Below are 23,326 nucleotides of genomic sequence, written 5' to 3'. Positions count from 1 at the left end.
GTTAGAGACTGCCGGATTGGTGGGAAGTATTGATCAATTACTATTTGTAAAATAGAACACTCTATGCTAACGTGGAACCTTTTATTAAACTTGAAGGAAGAGGATAAGAGTCCCCACAACGAATGTAACGAATATCGTTCGTATGTGCAGTGTGATACGTCAATATTATCTAGTGATAGAGAATGTGTTCTGGGAGCCTGGAAAGATGAATACTCGCACCTGTTGAACTGTAACGCAAACACTACTGGAGACAGTGTGGAGTGTGATACGGGGAGTGAAGATGCAAATAGTAATCTCAACGAAATGGTTTCCAGGGATGAAGTCCGACAGGCGATTCTACAGACGAAAAGTGGTAAATCAGCGGGATGTGACACGTTACCGTCCGAAGTTCTAAAGAATGAACAATGTCTGAATTTTATACATAAACTTATTATACTTGCTTCCAAGTTGGAAAAATACCCGACCTCTGGACAAGGGGTATAATCACCCCAGTATTACTTATTGACAGTGGAATGCGTTTCATATAAGGATCCTGAATAAATCGTTAAATTAGCGGAAACCGATTTCAATATTCTTTTTTCCGATATCTCATAATTAGCTGACTTAAATTCGTATGTTTGTATCGGCAATCATCAGCACGACGATAAATGAAAAAAACATTTCTGAAAAATAATAATCAGAAACGTTTCGTCGTAAACAAATGTTTTCGATGTCAATTGTCATCACATGTTTTATTCAAATGACTCTATTGCGTTTATTTCAACGTGTCATGTCATGAAAATTGCAGAATAAAATATATGATTTATGAATATTCCCGAGTCCTAATTTCAAGTGTTATGGTTCATTATTTTTGACACAAGCCCACAGAAAAACAGTGTTGCGCCGTGTTACGCTTCGTCCAACCTGAACATAAAATATTGCTAGTTTGATAAGAATAAAGTTCACGGGACTTTCGTGTATATGCCCTGGCGAAAGTTGAAGAATCTTTCATTCTACACGGGTTTAATTTATCATTTTCAGTATAATATGACAAGAGAGAACGAAAATGAATATTGCGAAATCTAACTTGTTTTCTGGTAAGTGCAAAGGTAACCAGATGCGATGTTACAGACAGAGGTTGTCTGGTAAAAATCTTTCGTCTTTGAATACTAACAGTAAATTTGGAAATATTTCGTCTGGCAAACCCAAATTTAAGTCATATATCTATTTAGAATGATAAAACATAGGAATAAAACATGTTGTTTTTTTACTATACAATTGGCACATCACGGAACCAGTCTGATCTTGTATACTCCCGTGACCCGGAAAGAGTAGTCGATCAAACACTCCACATGCAAGTTTCTCAGTATATTTTATTTGAACATTTGTTGATATTAGGACAACCACATTATTCTACACTGAATATGCAGATAAGAAACATATAATTGTGAGGCATGTTGATGCTTGTTTCGCTAGGGATTTTTACTTTGTCCGTATAGGTATACAAACGTTTACAAACATCGGCCTCAACAACAGGTGCGCGGGAATGGGCGTGACAAAATTTGTTTCGAAATAACATTCATGCTTTTCTTATTTGACAAAATATTATGCGTGATGCATATGTATGATATTGTATACTAAAACATAGTATCAATTATAGTTTCACTTGAAATTAGGGATGGTTTAATAAATTTTGCGTTCATATTACATGTATGCCAAAGTTATAGTCTAACTTCAGAACAATTTTAGTTTCATAAATAAATTTATGCAATAAATTAAAATCCTTGGTGAATACTGATGATAGATTTGTAATGCTTAACGTTTCACAGCTGGTTACAACTTTAAATATTTTCATATATGTTAATTGTTATTACTAATATGATTAGTATTCTTCTCTCCCAAATAGTCATGGGTAAAGACACTAAGGATCTATCAAATTCATTAGCAAATTGTAAATAACCAATCCTCAGTTATTGTCTTTGAGTGATGTGGAAAACTAACAACTTTACATAATTATTTATTACAACTATACCATAAAATATATGGATAGATGTGTCATATTATTGTGTATATTTTGTTTCTATACAGTATCTTGCTAAAATATACCTTAAATACAGATGGGTGAAGAACAATTTTTGTTTTCTACATTAACTCTTTGTCTTCTGAATTATTTTCAATCACAAATAACTAGTGTCATTTATGCTGTTGCAGTAACAGTATATTTATCAGAAAATGTTACCATTTGATGAAAACAGGGATCATATACATGTAATAAAATATATGGCCTCTGATGAAAGTCAACAGCCCTCATATTCTGTTAAAATTAAAGTAAATAGAAATTATCTTACCTTAGCATCTTTTCCTGGGTTTTGGAGCAATGACATAATATGAAATTAGTCTACTGAACTTTCGAGGATTGTTGCTGTTTGCTGAAGTGTCTGATAGTGATATACTCCTATCACTACAGTATGCAAAATTGCCCCTGCCATCATAAAACAAAAATGTCAAGAACAGTTTTCTTTCAATTAAAAAATGCCAAAACCTGAGCACTCTGGGGTCTGTATGTATGTGATATTGTCATTGCCACATATATATGGCAATAAAAAATCCGAATTGAAATCTCAATGAATTAGCTCCAAACTGAACAGCAAAAAATATTTTATTGCAGGGCTTGATTTAGGGAAAGGAAACCTATTTGTCCCTGGTGCCACCTTACATGATTACCACAAAAACAGGTTGCACCTCCTGCTCAGTATATATTTATCTATTACTTGTGGTTTTGATATTGCTGATTCACAGCATCATTACAACAAATTATTCTGGGTCTGGTATAAAAATTATATATTACTTCATAAAATTTCCTGACATGAAAAAAGGGTCATTCTTTCAATCACTGTCAGTGTAATCATTGCTTCAAGCCAGTTCGGGTCATCAGTCTGTATCCAAGATGAAGTCTGTTTTTAACAGCAGAATATGAAATGCACAGTGTGCAAGTAGGTATAAATATGAGGTTACATTTTGCAGTTTTAGGTTGCACCAGTGCAAATTCTAGATGCTAAATCGACCCATGCACTGGGTCACTTGACCAGTATTGTCTTTTTTTAGAAAAAATGGACACACGTCAAACAATGTGAACAATTAGTAGGTAGAATTAAAACTTTGAAAGCTCTGCTTTTTGATGCAACAGACGTATTTCAATTTTGCTTCTGCTTGGAGAACAAAATATGTGCCGTTTAGCTGTTTTAATGTCCAAAATGAATACCGATTTTGAGTGAAATGCATTCACGCAAACTATGACTATTTTTGTATCCCGTCATTCCATTTTTTAAGAAATCCATTCACATTACCTTCTTACACTAGATCTGGTTTCATCCGTTTCTGTGAAAGGAAAAAAGAATTCATGCATGGCATCTTCAATCACCAGAATTGTCCTTCTAGTGGCGATAGACACATAACAATATTATGTTATTGTTATGACATACTGACAGTTTATAATATCTCCAAATGTCAGAAGATTATTCGAAAATCATCGACCGCTAGATCCATTACGACTGCAAGTTCTGTTTGGTGATGTCATTATGCTGCTCTCCTGTCGAATGGGTTCGACAGTAGCATTGAGGGGATTAAGCAAGGGTGCTCGCTATCTCCCCTTCTGTTTAACCTCTATATTAATGACTTGATCACAACTGTAAATAACTGGCTCTATGTGTAGACGTCGACAATATCAACGTTGAAATTTTAGCTTATGCTGACGACATAGTTTTAGTCACAGAGAACGAAGATAACATGAACATTTTACTTGATGTACTCAGTACCTGGTGTCTGGAGAATAAGATGGACATAAATGGAGATAAATCGAAATTGATCCACTTTAGGACCAAATCAGCGAGGATAACTTCGTAAACATTTTCGTCGGGAATGAAAAATATTGAATTAGTGAGCTGCTATAATTATCTTGGTTTGTTACTAACGCAGCACCTCGACTTACAACGGATGGGACAAGCAGTAGCAAACTCGGCAAATAGAGCTCTGGGTCTGTCAATATCAAATTACAAGGCCTTGGGTGGAATGCAGTACCATACCTATACAAAACTCTATGATTTGATGGTGTGGTCTACCATACAGTATGGTTCTGTGATATGGGGACAGTACGACTTATCATGTGTTAAGGCTGTGCAGAATAAAGCAATGAGGTTTTTTATGGGTCTCAGAAAATTCACCCCCAACAACGCCGTGTCCGGAGCCATGGGATGGACTCCACCTACAGTTCGCCAATGAGAGACTGTGTCAAAGTTTTACAAGCGTTTAAGTTCCCTTCAAGACCACAGACTGTCAAGAAATGTTTTTAATTGGGCAAATAATCATGCTTTTAAAAATAAGAAAAAATGGAATTTTAGAGTCCTCGTAATATATAAAGCCCTTGGATTGAATAGTTTTATTCCAAAAGAAAATAACTATCACTACAGACGTATTGTGACGGAAGTGAAAGAATGAGTTTTTAAGATGTTCAAAGAAAAGTGGGCAAGTGCTTTAAATCAGGATAACAGTATCAGTATCAGTGGCAAGGGGGGTAACAAACTGCGTCTATATAACCAGCTCAAGGACAACTACAGACCGGAATACTACAATACACTCCCGATGTCGAGACCAAACAGAAGATCTCTGGCCGTATTCAGATGTGGGGCTGCACCGATTAGGCTTGATTAAGCTTCGCTATACGAACCGTCAATATGTTTTAACTGTACCAACTGTGTGGAAGCTGAGATGCATGTTTTACTTCAATGTCTAATTTATAATGATGGCCGTAAAGATCTTTTAACTACATGTAATGATGAGTGGCCTGATTGTAATGTACAGAATGATGATGTTAAGCTATGTTTTATCCTGGCCAGCCCAAGTGTTGTACATATGTAAGTGCCGAAACCTGCAAGGCCATTTTAAATGATGTAAGGATATTTTATATACCTTATTGTGTTTTTACATTTTACCTGTGTATATTATCCATTTTATTTTTTCCCAATTTGTATTATTAGTAATTTTAATTTGTACTTTTTTAACGTTTAGTCTCTCATAACTCCAAACGGAGTGGCTCATTTTACTTTTATGTTTGCTTGAGGTAAGACTATAATAAACCACCTGTCTGTCTGTCTGTCTAGATAGAAAATGTCTCATAAAATAACACTTTCATTCGACCATTGCACCAAAATTCTTTAAAGTTATATTATTGGTTATTTTGTAACCGTATCACAGGGAGATTTCCGAAAAAGTGTGCGTACAGCTGATTGCTGATTACAAGCTTCGCTTTGTGTAAAACTATGAGAAAACAAAATTTAAATGGTAAATCATCATGTCTAGTGATAATCTATCAAAGATTTCACATTTTTTTTATCACGTTGCTCGTTTGCCCGAAGTCTCGGAAGGGATAATATGTACTTTACAATACTGATGTGCACCGATAGGCTTCAATCTGAAGGTTTTTATGCATTAATCAACTATTAAAACATATGTCAGTTTGGTTATGCCTCTTTATTGTATATCCTTTGTTTTGATAGACAGCTTCTCATCCTCCGATAGGTGTTGCTTCGCGCAGTGAGAATAATTCTGAACACTAGTAAAACATGGCGAAATTATAGTCCATAACAAGCAAATCTGCAATCTGCAAAGTAACAACTGATCCATATTTCAAGGCTTTTAAAATAGGTAATTGACCTCTTATAGGCACAGCCTTTGCTTAAAATGTTCAATGCTTGACTATCAGCTCAAAACCATGAAAAGTTAACTTTTTTCTAACAAATACGCTTATAACGAATATAACAAAGATGTTTGTCCCATCTGTTTGCTGTGCGTCCATTGTAACAAGATAAATTTAGTGGTCCCTTTAGTTGACTGTATTGATCTTATGTGTTTTTATAGAGTTGGTATTCGAGGTGTTTCCAGATAAGATATGACTTATATATCCAAAAGGAAATTCATATTCTACAGTCGATTAGCACTAAGATATGAGAAAAAAAAATATAAACTGAAGTACAAAAGAAACTTGACACTCATTCGTTTCAGTCATACAGGAAAAATAACAAAACCAATTCATATCATGATACCGGGATAGTATATAATGATCATTGCTGCATGATACAGCAAGCAATCATGACTGGTTGTTTGAAACTGAGTTTGAGTCACCGAAAGACGTAAGGGGTATGAAATGTTTTCTTACAGTTAACAGTGTAAAGACCATGTCCTTAAATGATGTCCATAATGAATGTTTGTCAATGGACATGCACTGACATTCAAATCAATATCTGTGACCTCCATTGGCGTTGATACAGGCCATAACACGACGTCTCACGGAGAACGTAAGACGTCGGATGACGTTAGCGCGAATCTGTCTCCACTCCTCATGAAGTGGCTGTTCCAGTTGCTGCCTGGTCTGTAGCTGTTGCTGTCGACCTCTCAACTGTCGTCCAAGATGATCCCAAAGATGTTCAATGGGCGATACATCCGGGGAGCATGACGGTCATGGCAAAACGTGCACGTTATTCTGAGCAAGGAACTCTGTGGTCAATCTCGCCGTATTGTTGAAACATGGTCCCCTGTGCCTGTTGCCGAAGGAATGGCAGCACTACCAGAGTGAGCACTTGATCTCGGTATGCCCGAGCTGTCAGATTTCCTTGAGGAGGAGTCTTCTGTTCGCCACAAATTCCTTTCCCGACCATTATTCCACCTCCACCAAAGGGATGAACCTCTTGTACACAAGCTGGTGCAAGTCGCTCGCCTCTACGCCTGTATACTCAGACTCTACCAACCGCATGGAACAGATTAAATCGACTTTCGTCAGTGAAGAGCACCCGCAGTCAATTCCGTCGGGACCAACGTCGCACAGTTCTTGCCCAGCGTAGACGGTTTAGTTGATGTTGTCGTGTCAAGGACATCCCACGAAAGGGTCGATAGGCCCTGATTCCTGCAGCATGCACTCGTCTCATGACGGTGTTCCTGTGGATGTGGTGTCCGAGTGCCGTTGGTGCCGTTGTCGTCATTGTCAAGAACCTGTTTCGCAGATGGAGTAACCGGATGTGGCGGTCTTCTTGGGGTATTGTGACTCATGGTCTCCCGCTCCTAGGACGGTCAGCTGGAAATGGCTAAAAAGGTTCACGATGGTTTGTCGGATGCAACCAAGTGTTCTGGCAATGTGATTGTTGTTTGCTCCCATGTGGGACATACCGACGGCTCCCTCTCGTTGTTCTGCTGTTAGTATTGGCATTCCTTTGGTGTACTATTCGTTGCAATAATGTCAGTTTATCTCGTGGATCACCTTTTATACCGTTGGTGCATAAATTGCACGTGCAGTCACTAATAAACGTGAATTTCGAGAAACATACATCAAAAGCAAAAAAACACTGAAGTTGGTGTGATTGGGCTAATGATTCACATGCTGTGTGTTGGGTATATAATACAGACCACATATTTCAAGGTTACTTTATGTTTTATCGAAATGTTTCCGAAATTGCGGGTGTAAAGTTTCTTTTGTACGTCAGTTTATGAATAAGAATGAAAGAAAACAAGACACTAATATAACCACTCATAAATACATGTTGAAAATCTGACATCATGACAGTGACAAGTAATGTGATGTAAAAGTTGGATACTATACTCTGTATCACTGCTCCAGTAAACCTGAATAAGAGGGATAATGGCAGCATAAGATTTGGATATAAAACGTATTGAACAGATAGTCATATACAAGACTGATATTGGCTGGTATGAATGAAGGTGAACGAAGTTTGATGCACGTTGGTTGGTTGTTGTTTAAGTGAGTGAGCGAGGTTTTTTTACACCGCTTTTTGCAACATTCCAGCAATAGCACGGTGGGAGACACCAGAAATGGACTTCACACATTTTACCCATGTGGGGAATCGAACCCGGGTCTTTGGCGTGACGAGCGAACGCTTTAACTACTAGGCCACACCACCGCTCCTAGTTGTTGTTTAAAGCTGCACTCAGCAGCATTCCAGCGATATGGCTGCGGTCTGTAAATAATCAAGTCTGGACCAGACAATCCTGTGAGCGATATCATATCAATTGGGATATGATGACATGTAAGCACAGAACAGACAAAGTCTCATTTTGTGTAAGAAAAACCGATGGTTGCAAGTATCTAATGCAAAAATGTATTTTCGCAATGTTCCCTGTGTCACCTCTTTGTTGTTTCAGAATCTTGGAAAATGGAACAGTCGGTCTTTCATCAAGGTAAAGTAGTTACCTACCTACAGGTATTAATAATAGCATGCCGGAAGGTTTTCATCACCGATATTTCGTGATAGTCTTAAATACAGTGAAATCCCTATGAGTCGAATCTCTAGGGACCAAGTAATAAATTCGACTTATCGATGCATTCGAAACATAGGTATGTCTATGAGGGTAGAATAAAAGATGATCCAGTCCTAATTCCCCCGCCTAAGCATTTGTTTATCTAATGATTTCCCTATCACTAATAGGGGCACCTTATCAGTTCCAGTGTGATTAGCACAGACAGTATTTTCCGTAAAATCACTAATCTGCCTTTTGAACTCACCCGTCAAAGGCGGAAAGGTGTGAGCCGCGCTGGCTTGTTAATTGGATCAGTTTGCTACACCAATAAACTTCTCATTGACTGACTTCGGCTTATGTATACAAGATTGCTGTTGTTTGAATCTCATGGGACCACCTTTTCTCCTCGAGTCATCGTGTGTATTTATGAGTCGAATTCGTGTAACCGGTATTCAAATGATGACAACTATAACAGGGAATGGTCGGGACCGACAGGTACTTCGAGTTACGCATAATATTCGAGACACCGGCATTCGACTTATCGGGATTCATTTAGATACACGTTCTTCTATTTCAGACCTTTGGTATGATGAGGATGAAGATGATTGGTATTATGATGATGATGGTGATGATGATGATGATGATTGGGAGTATGATGAGGATCATCAAAGGATAGTGAAGGTATGTTGGTATGATGTAGGAGGATCTCTTGATTATGAGTTTATCATGATCATACTGATTTTTGCACACCTAATCTTGTAGCTTGTTCGTACAGCGTCACTCGTGCATCGTTCTTCGTGTAACATAAACATCTTTTCCTCCAAAACTATTGGACCAATGGAATGATTCCTCACATAATTTCGCCAACCAAAATCCCTCCCAAATTTGTTTGAGAAGTTGGATTCTGATCTTTCAAAAATACCTTTTGAAACGTTGCATGACCTTTAGTAATTTTTCATCATAGTTTCATGATATTTGGTAAGTGATAAGTGAAAGGGCTCTGTAACGGCCATGAAATATCCAACAAAATGGATGTTAGTATTTGTTTGTTGATCACATCTGTTTAAATCACTACCTCATTAGATTTTTGTTTATTGTATTTATGAGGCAGTGTTACACCTTCTGCAACTGTGTTTTAACTGTTATACATCGTAACTGTGGCAGTTGTGAGACATGTTTCGACTATAGTTAGATGGAGTTCACAAGGCTTCCGCTGTGTTCTGGGTACGTAAGTCCCAACACATTCAAAGTAAATTTAAACCCACTACTATTTTTAATCGTAGTATATGTTATTTTAATTTGTGGCAAGATTATAAAAAATTGCTAAAAGCTGAAGGTATGGTGTAAATCCAGCTATTGTCGAGGCAGGAAGCAAATGTACTGTAAGTCCCCATGGTCCCTAGTATGGTGATCTACCTTCAGTTGTTGGCGATATATAGCCTGTTTTTATATTGTATTGTCTTCTGTAATTCACTCACTCCATTGTGTTCTATCCTCGACTCTAAGAAACATGTGCAAAACATGTATAAGTCGGATTTCATGTAAAATATCGTGCGAAAAAAATCAGTTTAAATGGCCTGTCGAACACTGCAATATCACTGCACATAAAGTCACACACAGAGAACGCAAAGGTTAACCTAGGAAGAAAAAGAACGAGCAGTAAGGATGACTCAGATGGGTGCGACGCATATCCACATAGCGAGGATGTTCCAATGCACACCACTGACTTTGTCCAGAGTTCTCCAACGTCACCGACAGACTGGGACGCCTTTCAACATTCCCGGAAGTGGAAGACCACGGGTAACGACACCACAGGAAGACCGCTATATTTGAAGGATTCATCTGTGAAACAGATGACAGGGAACGTTTATACAGACGTCGTGGTGAGCGTATAACACTCCAATGTATACGGGAGGTCCATCCTTACGGTTGCGGTGGTGTCTTGGTCTCGGGTGTCATCGATGACGTAAAAACACCTCTGGTCATTATAAATTGAAATCTGAACGCTCGTCAGTATATTCATCAAGGCACTGCCGTTTCACACAATCAACGACGAGGCATCATTTTTCAACACGACTTTGCGAGGCCTCACACTGCAAGAGCAACTCGCGATCTTTACAACAGAACAACGTTGATGTTTCACCATGGCCAGCCTGCTCACCAGACATGAATCCGATTGAACACTTGTGGGACCACATGGATAGACAAATCAGCCGTCGTTGACCAATTCCACAAGACCGACAAGAGTTGGAACGTGCACGTAGAGAAGAATTGCAACGGATACTGCTACGTCTGACTACGTCAATGAGAAGACGTATCTGAATATGTACTGACATGGCAGGAGGTCATACACGTTATTGACTCAGACCGTCCTCCGTGGTGTTGTGCTATCGACATTAATTGTCGACACAGACTTTAACAATCTGTAACAATGCCACCCTAACTGTATTTAATCTCTAATTCTAGTTAAAGTCAAACATGAGAGCTGTGTCTGTTTACATGGAGAATACCAAGATGACGCCGGAATCTTATAATATCAATTGCACGGAAATATCTGCTTTTGTCTTTATTTTGATAATGAAAGTGGACCTATACTTTCTTTTGCCAGGCAATTTAGTTTTATATGAAAGCAGTTGTTATAACTCGCGCATAAATCTGACTAGTAATAGGTAACGGTTAACATTTATACATTTTTGAAAAGGTGTGGGCAATTTGTGTTTCATTGTTTTCATCAGCTGACTGTACTGTTGTAGGAGTGGCGACAGATGCAGGAGAGGCGGGAGATGCTGGAGAGGCGAAAGATCCGAAAGATGCAGGAGAGGCGAAAGACATGGGAGAGGCGAAAGATGCGGGTGATGCGAATGAGGAATGAGGAAAATGTTAAGTCTCTGTTGTTGCGTGGTCACAACAGGTGTTCTGAAACAGGTAAAAGTGGTTCAATAAATATTGGTATGATTAAATTGTTTTAATTTAGGATTTATTAGCAGGTTACACTAACGTTGTAGAGTGACAGGGAAAGGGAATACTATTAGACGTCACTTTTTAAGTTATTCTCAATCATGTCACAAACTGTCAGTAATATTTGGAAGCCTGAACTAATGGGGGTCAAAGGCTTAGGTTTAAGATCATAATCAACCAAGAATAAATAACAGTGTGAATTCCGTTCAATCTTTTAGTGTCCTTATTATCTGGTCTTTCGATGTTTCTATTTGTTAGGTACAATTGCGACGGTAAGATAATATAATGTGCATAAACCGTAGATATGTACATGTTCTGCATGTGTATTACTCCCTATTCTGAATATGTAAATTATTACTTGTTGCCAAATGCAATACCACTAGTATCACCTCAACAATTGTACCTCGATGGTCACATGACCAAATTTATTACGTCTCTAGAAATCTTTCATCTGTTTGTCTCTTGTGTGGTACTGGCGTCATTAACCAATTCTCCGAACACGGTAAATGCACAAGGCATCGAATCACCTTCTTGTCGCTGATATTTGTACAGCGAGCCTTCTAGAAATTGTCTCATCCCGAATCTTCTCCAGCTATGAAGCCTTCCATATACAAACCAGATAGTACAACAACAATAAATAATTCCCAGTACAAAACCATTTTGGCAAGGTCAATCGGCTCCTATCGATCACTGTTCCAATCTGTCTAAGACAAAAATCCCAGTCACTGCACTGGACTTCATTTTGGTCACTGCTATGTCAAATGTGCAATACTAAGGCCTTCAGTGTTGTTATCCTAATGAAATATCTTTTGAGTCTCTTAGTCGTATGGCACTCATGGAAAGAGCATGCTTGGTTGTACCTCATAGGGGTGTTAGGGTATCCTAGTCGTTTGATGGCTCACTTGGGTACAATGTGTGAAGCCAGTTTCTAATTTTGGCTGTTGTGTTATTACTGGAATATTACTGAAAATACATGTTCACTCCATACTCAATCAATCAGAAGTTGTAAAATGTAGTTCACCAAAGACTGCCAAAGGTTGAATATTGTTCAGGACGAAAGAAACATTTACAATTCAATGTTGAAGTCAGCCCTCTCGCGATTCAGTCAGATGTTCTGTCACTTTGAAAGCATGGTTCTTGACATAAAACAGATGAAGTCGGTTTCATCTTTAAACTATGACATCGGATTTTAGTATCTTCATAAGACAAGGTTTCACAAATTGAATCATCTTGTGGAACTCTCAATATACATATATATTTGGTGTAGAAGTACTATAATTTTAATTTTTTTATGCGAACTGCTTGGTATTAATAGTTGTCATGTAGCACAGCATCAACTCATGAAAACGACTGTATGTTTCAGCTGCCGAAGAGAATTTTGCAAGTCTAGAAGACATGAATAAAGGCGACGAATCAAAGGTAAGAAGAGTATAGGAATCGTTCATCCAAGATTAGGTGACTTCCGTGGTAGACCCAATGCTCTTCTCGTCATTTTTTAATGATCTTGAACCGTCTTTACATTCTCAAAATTTCCCCCAGTCTTACTGTTGAGTCACACATATGCCCGTTGTATACTACTGCGAATAATGTAACTGTGCATTATTTGATGTTGTGCCATTTTGGAATGCCAAAACATAATAACATGATTTGTAGTGTTTTCCTCAATCACTGTTTAACTGTTGACAGGAAAATATCAATATCTGTATGATTTGACAGTAGGCTTCGTAGGCTTGAAGAGATGTGGTGTCAAAAGTAAGTTCACAAACTCAGTATCGTGTGTGTCCACCATTGATGTTGATGCTTGACATGCATGGACGGCAATGACCGAATGAAGAAAGCTTGGGAAATTTTGTTCCATGTCTGAGCCAACGCTTGTCCCAATACAGCTAACGTCAGTGGCTGATTCTGGGCTTGACGTAAACGTCACTCAATTTCATCCCAAGTATTCTCGATAGGGGACATGTCCGGACAAACAGCTCGCCAGGGGAACACCAGAATGTTCTGCTGTCTCAGGAAATCTGTCGGAGCGACATGTGGACGGCTGTGGACGGCTGAACATGAGACCCAATGATCTCATCCCTGTATCACAGACCTGTCAGACTGCCATTGACAATGACAAGTTGTGCCCAATCATAAGATGTGATGGCTCCTTATACCATAACGCTTTCACCACCAAACTGTCAACGTTGAACAACGCACGTATTCGACTCGTCAGTGTACAAACCGCCATCCAAATGTTGTTTCCTGTACCGTAGATGCTGTCTGCACCAGGCACGATGTGCCTGTTGGGGACGTTGGAGCAAAATTGGACGTATAGCTGCCCGTCGGGGCCGGATGCTGTGCTCCCTCAGTCGGTTCCATACAGTCTTGGAATTGATTGGACATAAGTCAGGAATGGTCCCAGCAGTGAAACCTGCAGTCTGGAATCGATTCCTAAGATGGGTCAGCCGAATGTGGTTGTCTTGCAGACGTGACGTCATGCATGGACATCCGGTCCGAGGCATATCTCTTGTATTCCGATTATGTTGAAAACGTCTCCATGGGTGAGATCGTGTTTCGATGGACACCAAAATGTCTGGTCACTTCATTTTGGGCCATTCCAGTCTCCAGCACAGTCCCACGGCGCAGAGACGCTGATTTTCTGTAAGCCATGGCACGACGTACGCGCAGTTTAGGTTGAAATTAACGTGTCAGGTGTGTGAGTCACATAGCATGCAAAAAGTGAGTAAATTCATTGTGCTCAAAGTGCACGTGCGATACTTGACATCAAAAACAGTACTTTTTTCCGTTAGTATATCATTTGCGCTGCTTTTTGCCGATGATACAACATAAATATCCCTTAAACCATCAAACTGTGCAAACAATGTATTTAACAATGTAACTGCAAAACAAGGAAATTAGTTATCAACACTAGCAAAAGAAAAATGGTATTTTGTGTGGTACCTGAAACCGAGTAAACAGATGCTATTAAATGGCTCACCCATCAAATACGTCACTGATTATAGATATATAAGAATTCATTTTACAAACAATAATTCTCATAAAAACTATTAAAGCCTACTGTGAATCTCCCATCAAGGCATTGTATTTTGTGCTGCGTAAAAGTCGAATCTTTAACCTGTCAGTAAAAGACCAATCATATCTCTTTGGTGCCACGGTTAAGCCAATTCTCTTAGACCCTAGAAGGTCGGGGTTAGAATTGGCCTTCAGTAACTCATGCTTGTCGTAAGAGGCGGCTAACGGGATCGGGTGGTCAGGCTCGCTGACTTGGTTGACAGATGTCATCGGTTCCCAATTGCGGACATCGATGCTCGTGCTGTTGAGCACTGGATTGTCTTGTCCAGACTCGAATATTTACAGACCGCCGCCATATGGCTGGAATATTGCTTAGAGCGGCTTAAAACAAAACTCACTCACTTACTCGCTCACCAATTCTCTTAGATGGCTGCGAAATATGGGGATTTGAAACTGTAAAGTAATCGAATTTGCCCATATAAATTTTTTACGCATTTTACTGCCTGTTAAGAAATGCGCGTCATTCTATGTGTTAGTAATTACATGTCAAATCAAATGTTATGTTATGGAGCCTGTATAAACAATAGCAATAAAAAATCCATAAAATCTGTGGGAGCTGTTTTTAATGAAACTGACTATATCATTTTCTTGCTAAGTCAACAAGCTGTCTTACTCAATGTACTTAAATCTAGTATCTACTTAAGGTTACATGATATAGCTACTCAAACATTATTTGAAGAGTTTTCCATTTGTTCTAAAGGTACCACTTAACGCATATCCAAGGATATTCTCTGACCTTTCTTCAAAATATAATTGGAAAACATATATCCCTAACCATTATGTTAAATAACTCAATGCATAACAATTTAAAGAATTGTTTAACTGTAGACAAATAACTCTTGTAAAGTCATCAGAAGATAATAAATACCCCTCGGCCCCCACAAATTAGAAAGAACAAATCATCTGACAGTGGAATAAATATTTTTGTACATTCTGTATTACCATCATGTCAGTTGTACATGAAAACCACCCTGTGTGTTCCAAACTGTATATTTGTACCTCTTATGTCAAGTATCCCGGCCTGAACGTCAGAAAAGTTCTGTTCTGCCCTGCAAGGAATAGCAGTCATGCTTTGTTGTTTACAAATGTTCACAACTGTCGAGATTACTACAGGCATCTACAGCCGCTTTTACCTTGAGCTCATGTATTTAGTCTTGTTTACTTGGTAAAGGCTAGATTGACTGATACTAGAGTATTCCTCAGTGCCTTGGGAAATAATATTGTCTCAATCCCTTTAAGAAAAAAGTGAAATGTCCAAACATGTTTTATCCGATTCAATGATAAATTCTCGAATGCACATATATTATCTTATATGGGCCTGAAGAAACCACCTTCTAACCACAACCGAAACTAAGCTACTAAATAATTCAACGCTGGCCTCACAACAGTTAGTTTATATTCCACTTCTTGTATTTAAAAAAACTAGAGAGTTAGAGTGTTAACATTTTATAACTCATTCATACTCAAACCACCTCTTCCTTTTTTCAGGAAATATCTGAAGGCAGGAAGACATCTTTCTCTCCCCATTCAAACCAATCAATGGATGTGGGTACGTGTGCATACAATGTTTACAGTACTGTATCTCATATCCCGAGAGAGTTAATTGGCTTTTGTGCAGCAGGGCCAAAGAAGGGAAATGTCAGATATTGTACTATTGCCAGTTTTAGAAAGTTTAGAGTTTTCTGCAAAGTATCCACTTTAAAATGTATACAGGATGTTTGATTCTTGTTTTCCTCAAATGACATGTTTGCCTTGGTCATTGGGTTCAAAACAGATCTTTCCTACTCTACAGGCCAAAACTACAGCACATGAGATACAAATGCACATGTTAACGTTTAACTGAATACGAAAGGTTTTGCATATTTCAATCTTCAATTACTAAAACATATAATAAAAAAATAAATTTTATTACAATATAAAAGGGCACCCGTGAAGAGCCACCTCCACGTGGTGGGTGCTGGGTAATGCTTAGAGCTCTTCAACCCCCCGTGTGGACCCGGGGGCATATTTGGTCCACCAACCTGTTTGCCGTGGGTTGCGCCCCTGTGTCGGTGGAGGACGGAAGTCTGGTGGTTGAGGGCACTGGGAGCCTGGAACCGTGTTCCTTTTGCCCAACACACCACTTTGGCCCGGACTTCACCTAGACGGGTGGTAGAACAGGCCCGGTTCTATAAATCGGCTGGTCACGCCAAGCCCTGTGCATGGTACATATATATTAGCACATATACTATTTTGGGGGCCAAATGGTGTATGTCTCTAAATTCTTGAGACCCGTGAAGATCCGGGGTAGAATAGGTCTTCAGCAACCAATGCTTGCCACAAAAGGCGACTATGCTTGTTGTAAGAAGCGACTAACGGGATCGGGTGGTCAGGCTCGCTGACTTGGTTGACAGATGTCATCGGTTCCCAATTGCGGACATCGATGCTCGTGCTGTTGAGCACTGGATTGTCTTGTCTGTTGAGCACTGAATTGTCTTGCCCAGACCGCCGCCATATAGCTGGAATATTGCTTAGTGCGGCGTAAAACTAAACTCACTCACTCTAATTTCTTGTCTTGGGCCGAACCAGTCGGGCATTAAATTGGTAGGCAAATGAAGCTATTTGTGTCCTATTCCCCGGGGTATAACACCCCTGCATCCCTGGTGTCAGCATCGTGGATATCCTGCTATTTGACACTGTCTTTGTTGACACCCCATGGTGGGTGGGGAGCAGGGATGTTTCCTTTCACCATGCTACCCCAACACGTTTGTTCAACTCGTAATGAAAAAAAGAGAAGACTAGATGAAATAGATCTTTCAAATGATACAAATTCTTCCAACGTTGATTCATGGCCTCGATTTATTTACAGACTCTCTACCAATCAAATTAAATCCGTTTGCCATCTCAAAGTCTATTTCTGGAATCGGTGGAGAGGTGAAAACTGTTACCCGTCTTAGTGGCTCGCTTCTCGTGGAGTGTGTACGGAGACAGCAATCTCTTAGTCTGTTGTCTATCCATACATTTGCAAATATAGAGGTTGCTGTGTCTGTTCACAGGACACTTAACACTTGTCGTGGCATCATCCACGACAGAGCACGTTGCCTCGCTGATATGTCAGAAGAGGATATAGCGGCTGAGCTTGAAAGTCACAGCGGTTAAACGTTTCACCTTCAGGAAAGAGGGCATCATCACTAAACCGAATACCTATCTGGTGACGTTTTCTCGATCTTCCTTTCCACAAACAATTAAGGCAGGTTATTTTAACGTCGGAGTGGATGTGTATGTCCCCAATCTGCTCTGATGTTCCAAATGTCCACATTTTGGTCATTGGTCGCGGTCTTGTCAAAACTCCGTGGTGTGTCAACTTTGTGGTGGCCATCATGAGAATATCGACTTTCAGAATGATTACAAATTTGCCAGCTGTGACGGTCCAAATTTTGTGTCATCGAAGTTCTGCCCTGTGTATCAAAGGGAATCTCAAATCATGAAGATAAAATCTGAAGAAAAAAATATCATATCTCGATGCCAAAAGACCCTTGACAAATCAGTCCGTTGACTGTCACATATTCCGCCGCAGTCACCCGCTCTGCAGAAATGTCTTCTACTGCATGTCAGACTGACACGACTTGACCTTGGGTCAAGTCAGCTCAACCTTTCTCATCAACGTCAGTCATGAATCCAATTACCCCAGTCATTCCATCTACGTATGGTTCCTAGACAGATAGACCCGTGAAGATCCGGTGTAAAACAGGTCTTCAGCAACCCATGCTTGCCACAAAAGGCGACTATGCTTGTCGTAAGAGGCGACTAACGGGATCGAGTGGTCAGACTCGCTGCCTTGGTTGACAGGTGTCATCGGTTCCCAATTGCGTAGATCGATGCTCATGCTGTTGATCACTGGATTGTCTGGTCCAGACTCGATTATTTACAGACCGCCGCCATATAGCTGGAAGATTGCTTAGTGCGGCGTAAAAGTAAACTCACCCACTCACTCCTAGACAGATGAAATTTATTCCGTGATCCCATCTCAAAAGTATATTTCAAAACCAGCCAGTGAACAAATTAAAGACAAACCACCTTCTGTCCCTTTAGTGGTTCCAACGCAGAATGCATTTGGACCTCTAGATATGGTAGTCACTCTGTCCTCGCAGGACAGGTGGAGGAACAGTTCCTCGCATTCCCGTCAACGATCGCCAATTGAGCCACCATGACTCAATTGCCGGCTTTAGTGCAGTGGAATCGCAGAGCAGTAACGAATAACTTTAATGAGATACAATTATTAATACAGGTTTTTGAACCGTCAGCATTATGTCTACAAGAGACATATCTAAAAATACTGATAACTTTAATCTACGACAGTACAGTGATTATCACTCCTTTTCTCCTCTAGGAGATAAAGCAACAGGAGGTGCTTCTATTTTGGTACGACAGGGTATAATACATAGCCCTGTCCCTCTTAATACCCTCAAACTATAGGTGTTCGTATTACCCTGCACATTGCGCTCACGTTGTGTAGTTTGTATATCCCTCCGTCTTCTGATATTTGACTGTCGGATCTTAAGAATCTATATGATCAGCTTCCAAAGCCATGTCTTATCATGGGCGATCTGAACGGTCACAACCCGCTTTGGGGAAGCATACGTACTAATAATAGAGGTAAAATCCTTGAGGAATTTATTTCCGATAATCATATATGTATATATAACGATGAATCTACCACTTATCTACATCCAGCTACGGGAACATATTCTTCCCTGGATCTGCCAATCGCCGATTCAAGCTTGTATTATGAATTTGAATAGATGGTTCATGATGACCTATGTGGGAGTGATCACTTCCCTACCAATTTTAAAACAATTCACCCTGGTGATGATCCACCTTTATCAAGAAGGAACTTCGCCAGGGCTGATCGGTCATTATATAAAACACTTTGTACTGAACACTTAAAACATGATGTTTTTGTGAACAGCGAAGATCCTATGCCTTTTCAGATATATTCAAGGACATTGCTGACCAAACTATACCCAAGTCCTCTGCGATTCCGCATATTCGTAAACCATGGTTTAAGAATGAATGTAAACAGGCCAGAAAGAGTAAGAAGAATGCAGAAAATATATTTTCACCGATATCCTACAGTCCATAATTTAGATATATCAAAAAATGTCTGGAAATGCTGCTAAATATTTTTGATACAATATGGACTTCAGGGAATTTCCCAACTTCCTGGCGTAATGCCATTGTAGTCCCCATTCCAAAACCTGGCCGGGATCACACTGATCCGTCTAATTACAGACCAATCTCTTTAACGATTTGTTTCTGTAAAACCATGGAACGAATGGTAAACAATAGGTTATATGGTATCTTGAAACAAAAAACCGTATAACTAATATTCAATGCGGTTTCAGGAAAAATCGTAGTACCATTGATAATTTGGTACGTTTAGAACCCTTTGTCAAAAATGCAATAGTTAATAAGCGACATGCAGTATCGATATTCTTTGATCTAGAGAAAGCATACCACCTGGAAGCATGGTATTTTAAATTATTTACATGATTTTGGTTTGAGGGGTCGTTTACCTCTTTTTATATCACAGGCAATTTCAAGTCCGAGTGGGTTCAACCCTGTCTGACAATTACAATCAGGATCAGGGTATCCCACAAGGCAGTACTTTGTCTGTAACGTTGTTTAGCACTAAGATCAACAGTTTATCGAAGGTTTTAAATAATGGATGAAGTTTTGTGGATGATTTTAATATTTCTTGTCGCTGTAAGAATATACATACTATTGAACGGCAACTGCAGTTATGTTTAAACAAAATAAATAAATGGTGTCTTGAAAACGGCTTTAAATTTTCGAAATCAAAAACTAATTGCATACATTTCTGCCATAAATATAAAGACCCAGAACACTCTGTTTTTAAATGGCACTCCCATTAAAGTTGTCAAGGAGGCCAAGTTCTTAGGTTTGATTTTCGACTCCCATTTCACTTTTCTTCTGCATATCAAATATCTCAAAAACAAATGTCTGAAGGCGTTTGACTTGTTGAAGGTCGTATCTAAATCAAAGTGGGGAGGGGATCAAGCTACCCTCCTTCACTTATATAGATCACTGGTCCGCTCCAAGCTTGATCGTATATGGTGAAGCCTGTAACAGCAACCTCAAACCATTAGATTCTGTCCACCACCAAGGTCTAAGACTTTGCCTTGGGTCCTTTAGAACATCTCCTGTTGACAGTCTCTACGTCGAGGCAGATGAACCATCTCTTGCACAACGCCGTATAAAATTATCAATACAATATATATAAAAATTATATTCTAAAGAATCTAACCCTGTTTTCAACTGTGTCTTCAATCCCCTCTATGAGGCTTTATACAACAAGAAATCTTCACTTGTTCCGCATCTTAGAATTAAACCATATATTTCTGCTGCTGGCATTGATCTTGAAACTATATCTCCGTCCCTTCTTCTTTCTTCTCCTCCTTGGCAATTGGTGAGGCCAGACGTTGACGTAACACTGACAAAGTTTAAAAAATCACAAACTAATGACTTACAATATAAACAAGAATTTAATCAATTAAAAAGTAAATATAATACATACAATTACTTACAGATGGATCCAAGCATGGCGGCGCTGTTGCTTGTGCCACTGTCATTTGATCTAGTAGTACACTATAGTCTCGAATATCTGATAACAGCTCTATTTTTACAGCAGAAGCAAACGCCATACTAACAGCCTTAAAATATATTTAAAAACACCCCAAATACAAACAATATAAAATCTTTTCAGACTCTCTTTCGTGCCTTCAGGCTTTTTAAAATCTTTCTTGCAAACATCCACTTTTAATAGAAATTATTGAATTATATAATGATCTTGCTACTGGCCAATACGACATCGTCCTCTGTTGGTTACGCAGCCACGTTGGCATTCCTGGGAACACAATGGCCGATATTGCTGCCAAGGCAGCACTCAACAAATCTGTGACACCACTTCTTATTCCATACTCTGATCATAAAGCTGTCATCAGATCTTATATCCGCGATCTAATGCAGAAGAAGTGGGACACCCAAGTAGGTATCAATAAATTACATGCAATAAAACCCTATATTGGTTACACCTACTTGAGTTGTCAGTCCAGATTTGAAGAGGTCATCATACGACGATGTCGTATTGGCCACACAAGATATACTCGTGAATACCCTGAAAGGTGAGGATCCTCCGTTTTGTATCCCTTTTGATGAAAGAATCACGGTCAAGCATGTCTTGCTTGACTGTGTTGAATATTCCATCACAAGGGATGTCTATTTCAAATCAGGAACTATGAAGGATCTTTTTAATAATACAAGTTCTCATTTAACTATTGCATTTTTAAAAGAATTAGATTTGTTAAGAGATTTGTAAATAGATACATATTTGATGATTGGATATTTAAATTAGTAACTCAGATTGCTAGTGGCTGTATCCTCAAGGGGGGTTAAAATACAGTAAAATGATTGTCCTCCAGTGAGGGTATGTAAGTCCAAAAACATTCAAAGTAAATTTAAACTCTCCCCGTTTTTAATCGAAGAATATGTGTATTTTTAATGTATGGCTAGATGTGTGTAAATTGCTAACAGCTGAAGGGATGATGTAAATCCAGCTATAGGGTCCATGCAGGAAGCAAATGTATTGTAAGTCATGTCCCTAGTGACATTAGTTTCTGGTGTCCCCCGCCGTGATATTGCTGGAATATTGCTAAAAGCGGCGTAAAGCTAAACTCAGTCAGTCAGTCAGTCAGTGACATTCTAGTTGTTTTACTGTCATTCGTCCACCGTTTGTTAAAATATACATATATTCCATTTCAGTGTAAAATATGTTCTCGTCACGATATTGCTGCAAATAATAACTCACTCACTCACTCACTCATGGTCCCTAGTATGGTGATCTACCTTCAGTTGTTGGCGATCTATAGCCTGTTTTATATTGTATCGTCTTGTATAGTTAAAATGTTGTAAATTTAATTACTAGTTTTAGTTTTCTATCTGTGATAATCTAGTTGTTTTACTGTCCTTCGTTTACAGATTTTTATAATTTACCTTTAATAATGTTAATCCATAACTTGGTTTAGTCACGATATGGCTGAAATATTGCCAAAGTGACATTAAATTTTAACTCACTCACTCACTACAATATAAAAGTGAAATTGTGTGATATTTAGTCATCCTAAATACTTTCCTGGTATGTAACAGCTTTCCCTATTCAGACAGACGGACAGACAGTTTATTCAATAAAACATGCTATAATACAGGCAATGTTTGTTTGCATGGATCACGCATGCCAGAGAAGAGGTGAAACATCCTACGAGGTCCACTGCAACGGGTGGTCAATTTGGATTATGTCATCTCTGAGGATGCTATGTTCAAACTGTTTGTGACTGACGACATGGCCAAAAGGATTGTCTTTTACGAACATAAGAGGGGAAGAGAGCTGTGAGAGAAAGGGGCAAAGAAGAAAATGTTTGGTAAGAAACTAATAGATGAGATTTGGGCTCTGATAGGGGTTCTGATGACTATTGGTCACCTGAAACTGTCGATGGTGGATTCACAAGTGTTATGGAGTAAGGGATATGGAATTCCCTTTGTCAGAGCTGCAATGTCTGAAAGGCGGTTCTTGGATCTCATGTCCATACGCAGATTTAATGACAAGGTGTCGGGAAGTGTTCGTCGAGCAAAGGACAAGTTTGCTCCCATCCGAGACATCTTGAAGGAGTTTGAGTGTTCTCTGGGGCGCTATTGTGTACCGGGCACGCACCTCACTGTTGACAAACAATTAGTCCCATTTCTCGGACGCTGCAGCTTTATCCAGTACCTGCCAGCCAGGCCAGATATATTTGGCATACTATTGTTTTGGCTGGTTGATGCCGAAAATGCATATCCCATGAAATGTATCCCATATTTCGGGAAGGAAGGTAGAAACGTTCAAATAGGGCTTGGACGTCAAGTGACCATGGATCTTTGCCGCCCGTATTTCCGATCCAATCGGAATATTACAGCCGAC

At 39.3% G+C, this 23,326-nt stretch overlaps 1 protein-coding gene across 3 annotated transcripts in view; it reads left to right on the top strand.

Moving 5' to 3' along the window:
* LOC124286842 overlaps positions 1 to 23,326 on the top strand; it is a 199,570-nt gene that overhangs the window by 110,844 nt on the left and 65,400 nt on the right. For 2 of the 3 annotated variants that reach the window (XM_046723282.1, XM_046723284.1), the window contains exons 13-17: positions 8,185 to 8,220; positions 8,858 to 8,961; positions 11,034 to 11,229; positions 12,602 to 12,657; positions 15,802 to 15,862. In XM_046723282.1, coding sequence (XP_046579238.1) covers positions 8,185 to 8,220; positions 8,858 to 8,961; positions 11,034 to 11,229; positions 12,602 to 12,657; positions 15,802 to 15,862 — 453 coding nt within the window. The remainder of the gene's footprint in view (positions 1 to 8,184; positions 8,221 to 8,857; positions 8,962 to 11,033; positions 11,230 to 12,601; positions 12,658 to 15,801; positions 15,863 to 23,326) is intronic. The other variant, XM_046723283.1, reaches the window with a different exon arrangement.

This window comes from Haliotis rubra, unplaced genomic scaffold, assembly GCF_003918875.1.
Source record: "Haliotis rubra isolate DU_JTF1 unplaced genomic scaffold, ASM391887v1 Scf393, whole genome shotgun sequence".
Classification (NCBI taxonomy): Eukaryota; Metazoa; Mollusca; class Gastropoda; order Lepetellida; family Haliotidae; genus Haliotis; species Haliotis rubra.
Note: the sequence above shows the minus strand (reverse complement) of the source record. Positions and strands in the feature narration are given on the sequence as shown.